Here is a 3,229-nt window from a genome sequence, read left to right on the forward strand (position 1 = left end):
TTACAATTTAGTCCTTTTGACTAAATTGAGTGCCCGAGCGTCAAAATTTTCGAACAAGATTTTCACAGAATTATTCTGTAAAATCGTAAACCATAAAAATATAATAAAAATAAAAATTTTCTTCATCGGATTTGTGGCCCCGAAACCATTGTTCCGAGTAGGCCCAAAATCGGGATATTACATCTCCAATATTATCCCATTGATTCTGAAAAAAACCAGCCTGATAACCATCGCTACCAGGGGCTTTAAAGGGTGCCATATCAAAAAGAGCAACCCTTATCTCTTCATTTGTCACATTCTTCTCGAGAAAGTTAGCATCATCAGAACTTAGGCAAGGGAAAGCACTAGGAGGCATATTTCCTAATGATCACAGATTCTCCCCATAGAGCTTCTGAAAGAAATTAGCTGCTTCAGCCTTGAGAACATTAGGACCAAAGATCCAATCCCTATCCTCATTACATAAAGCAGTGATTTTATTAAAATTCTGCATCTGAATAGTACGTCTATGAAAATAACTAGTATTGCCATCCCCCAATTTTAGCCACTCATGTCTCGATTTTTGCTTCCACAGCATCTCTTTATGGTGAAGAATGCTTTCGAGTTCATCCCAAATCAAATTTTCCTATTCACGAAGGGAGACGGACCCTGAAAGATCCACGGCTCATTGGATTTTGGAAAGCTCATGCATTAACTATCTCTTCATCTGATAAATATGACCATATACGCATTTATTCCAGCTTTTAAGCTTATCCGTGAAAATAGAAAACGCACTAGTCATATTATCGTCAAAATTCCAATTATCCCTGACTAAGTCAAAGAAATTATGGTGCTCCAACCATCCAGCTGAAAACCAGAAAGGACGATTAGGAACAATTCTATCTTCATGACATAAACGATGATCAGACTTAATTCTAGGCAAATGGGTCACCAAACAGTTGGGAAAAAATTCCAACCAAATTTCATTACTCACAGCCCTATCAAGTATTTTCGAAAGATTTCCATGGTGCCACGTAAAAGGAGGTTCTTGAAAGCCCAATCATGTAATTGGGCTTTGTCCATAAAATCACCAAAAGATTGACATCTGCAACCTTTGATATGACTGCCTTTTTTATCATCTGAAGAGAGAATGGCATTAAAATCTCCAATGGCCATCCAAGGGTCATCTTCCAGCAGAACTGAGTGACTAAGATCATTCTACAAAAACTTCCTTTTCATTTTATCAGGATTCCCATGCACAAAAGCAACAAGGATTGGCCTAGAGAACAAATTAGAACAAATCCGAGTCAAAATGAATTGAGGATGGTTACCAATCACCTTTAAGTCAATCGAACTTTCCATCCTATCCAGATACCCCTCGAGAAACCAACTGCTTCTACACGATGAGACTTGTCCTAGCCCAACTTCACGATAGTTAGACCAGCTTTGTTCTCGCTAATTCTCGGCTCAAGGAGACTAATGATATCAGGCTTGTGTTGATTATTGTACTCATGATAAGCCCACATAAATTTATCCTACACACATCCCTGTACATTCCAAGAAAAAATATACAAATTCATAATATTAAAAAAATTAAAAAGGTAAAGGACTTATCTTATTGACTATCAGAAGAAGAATACTCCACTTCCTCTCCTAGATGTATCGACAAATCCCTTTCAGATTCTCTATCAATTTCAGATGTAATAAGATCCGCTGCCCTCTTCATAGAATCAAAGAATGAAACATGAGTATTTTCTGAATTTTTTAATCAATTTCCTGATCATTATAAAGTTTTGTTAAGCTTCCATCCTCCTTTAAAACCATTTCCTTTGACAGTCTGACTTTTAAAACCCACCTTATTTAAAAAACTACCAGCCGGTTGACTACCTTCCGATTCCTCAACCACGGCCTCCAGAGGCCTTTTATTACTAAACACAACTGCTGAATGATTTTTGGCCTCCAAAACTCCTTTCACCTCCACATTCACAAAGGAATTTTCTTCAAATGTAGGGTTAAAATGCCCCACATGATCTGTTTGTTTATAAAGGGAAAATTTGGGCTCCAATTGTTTTTGACCTGCAACAACATCAAATTATGAATTTAAATTTAAAGGAAAATACAGGCTAGAATTACCAGCAATTAAAGTCCTGGAATTATCTTTAACATTCGGCATGGAATTGAGCATGGCATTAGAATCCTTTATCGGGTCTACTACATGGTTGTCCAAAATTTGCGCCTCCTGCTGTGATCCATTACTTGTGCTGCAAGGGGTCTGTCTGTTATTCACCAAAGGAGATGAATTGTTGCCAGCCCAAGCCATCAGAGAGTCTAGGCCCGTCTTAGACCCATCCACGAAAAGGCCATCAATAACTTTATTGGACCTAGTGGCGCGTGTCTATCCCTTCTGAGCTGTACCCACCGTCAAGCCCAAATTAGAAATTTTAAAACCCTTATTAATGGATTTTTTACCTGTTGAAAAGTTGACTTGAGCGTCTGTTTAGGGATCTTTTCCTTTTTTATTCAGATCAGATTGAGGGTTCTTAGGTATTTCTTCCCCTGTTGAAACCGCCTCCAAATCAGCAAGGGATTGAAATCTTGATCCCAAGATTTCCCCCCTTTTCAAAGTGTTTCCTTTTTTCACTCCCTCCATGGTGTCGCGCCTGGAATTCCACTCCACCAGCATCTAAGGTCCGTACTTGTAACACCCCTAACCCGTATCCACCGCCGAAATAGTGTTTCAGAGCATTACGAGAATTTACAGATCATAAAAAAATTTTCACTTAAATACTTATCGATTTAATGCATCATATAAATAAATATATTACCATTAAAGCAATAATTTGGCTCTTGCCTAAACTTCAAGTAACAACATTGGTCAGCGTACTTTAATATTGACAAACTTATTTTCCTAACATGTCTCACTTGAATTTATTACTCGTCTTAATATACATAATTTTCCTTGAATCAACGTATCAAATATAGTCTTATATTTACATGTCATGATACATATCATTCTCTTGTTGTTTCTTCCTAAATATAAATCATTAAATTCATTATGACAATATTCCATGTACCATCATTTTCATGAGTTTAGTGTATATTTATTCCAGTAACAGTTCATAATCTTGAATATGCATAATTATCAGGCAAGTTTTACATACATGTATTTTCCATGTCATATTTCAATATATCAAATAATTATCATTTCTATGTATTTCAAGTTTAATTTTTCGTGATTTCAAGTACTTACCAT

General features: G+C 36.5%; 1 protein-coding gene across 1 annotated transcript; it reads right to left on the reverse strand.

Annotated features, from left to right (window-relative positions):
• Window positions 1-367: 367 nt before the first annotated feature.
• Window positions 368-1,152, reverse strand: LOC108451284 (uncharacterized). The gene is made up of 3 exons (XM_017748989.1): window positions 971-1,152; window positions 725-911; window positions 368-622 (listed from the first exon to the last, which is right to left on the reverse strand). Exons 1-3 carry the CDS (start codon window positions 1,150-1,152, stop codon window positions 368-370), a joined length of 624 nt encoding a protein of 207 aa, XP_017604478.1.
• Between the last annotated feature and the right edge of the window lie 2,077 nt (window positions 1,153-3,229).

The sequence above is a fragment of the Gossypium arboreum genome, chromosome 5, assembly GCF_025698485.1.
Source record: "Gossypium arboreum isolate Shixiya-1 chromosome 5, ASM2569848v2, whole genome shotgun sequence".
Taxonomy (NCBI): Eukaryota; Viridiplantae; Streptophyta; class Magnoliopsida; order Malvales; family Malvaceae; genus Gossypium; species Gossypium arboreum.

Bases quoted from the DNA above. Each gene is read 5' to 3' on its own strand.
- LOC108451284 (XM_017748989.1), bottom strand. From the start codon at position 1,152: ATGGCCATTGGAGATTTTAATGCCATTCTCTCTTCAGATGATAAAAAA. The intron at 912-970 runs GTGAGTAATGAA...CCATTTGCCTAG, and splicing joins CGAAAATACTTGATAGGGCT to AATTAAGTCTGATCATCGTT. The intron at 623-724 runs GTATATGGTCAT...CTTCGTGAATAG, and splicing joins TTAAAAGCTGGAATAAATGC to GAAAATTTGATTTGGGATGA.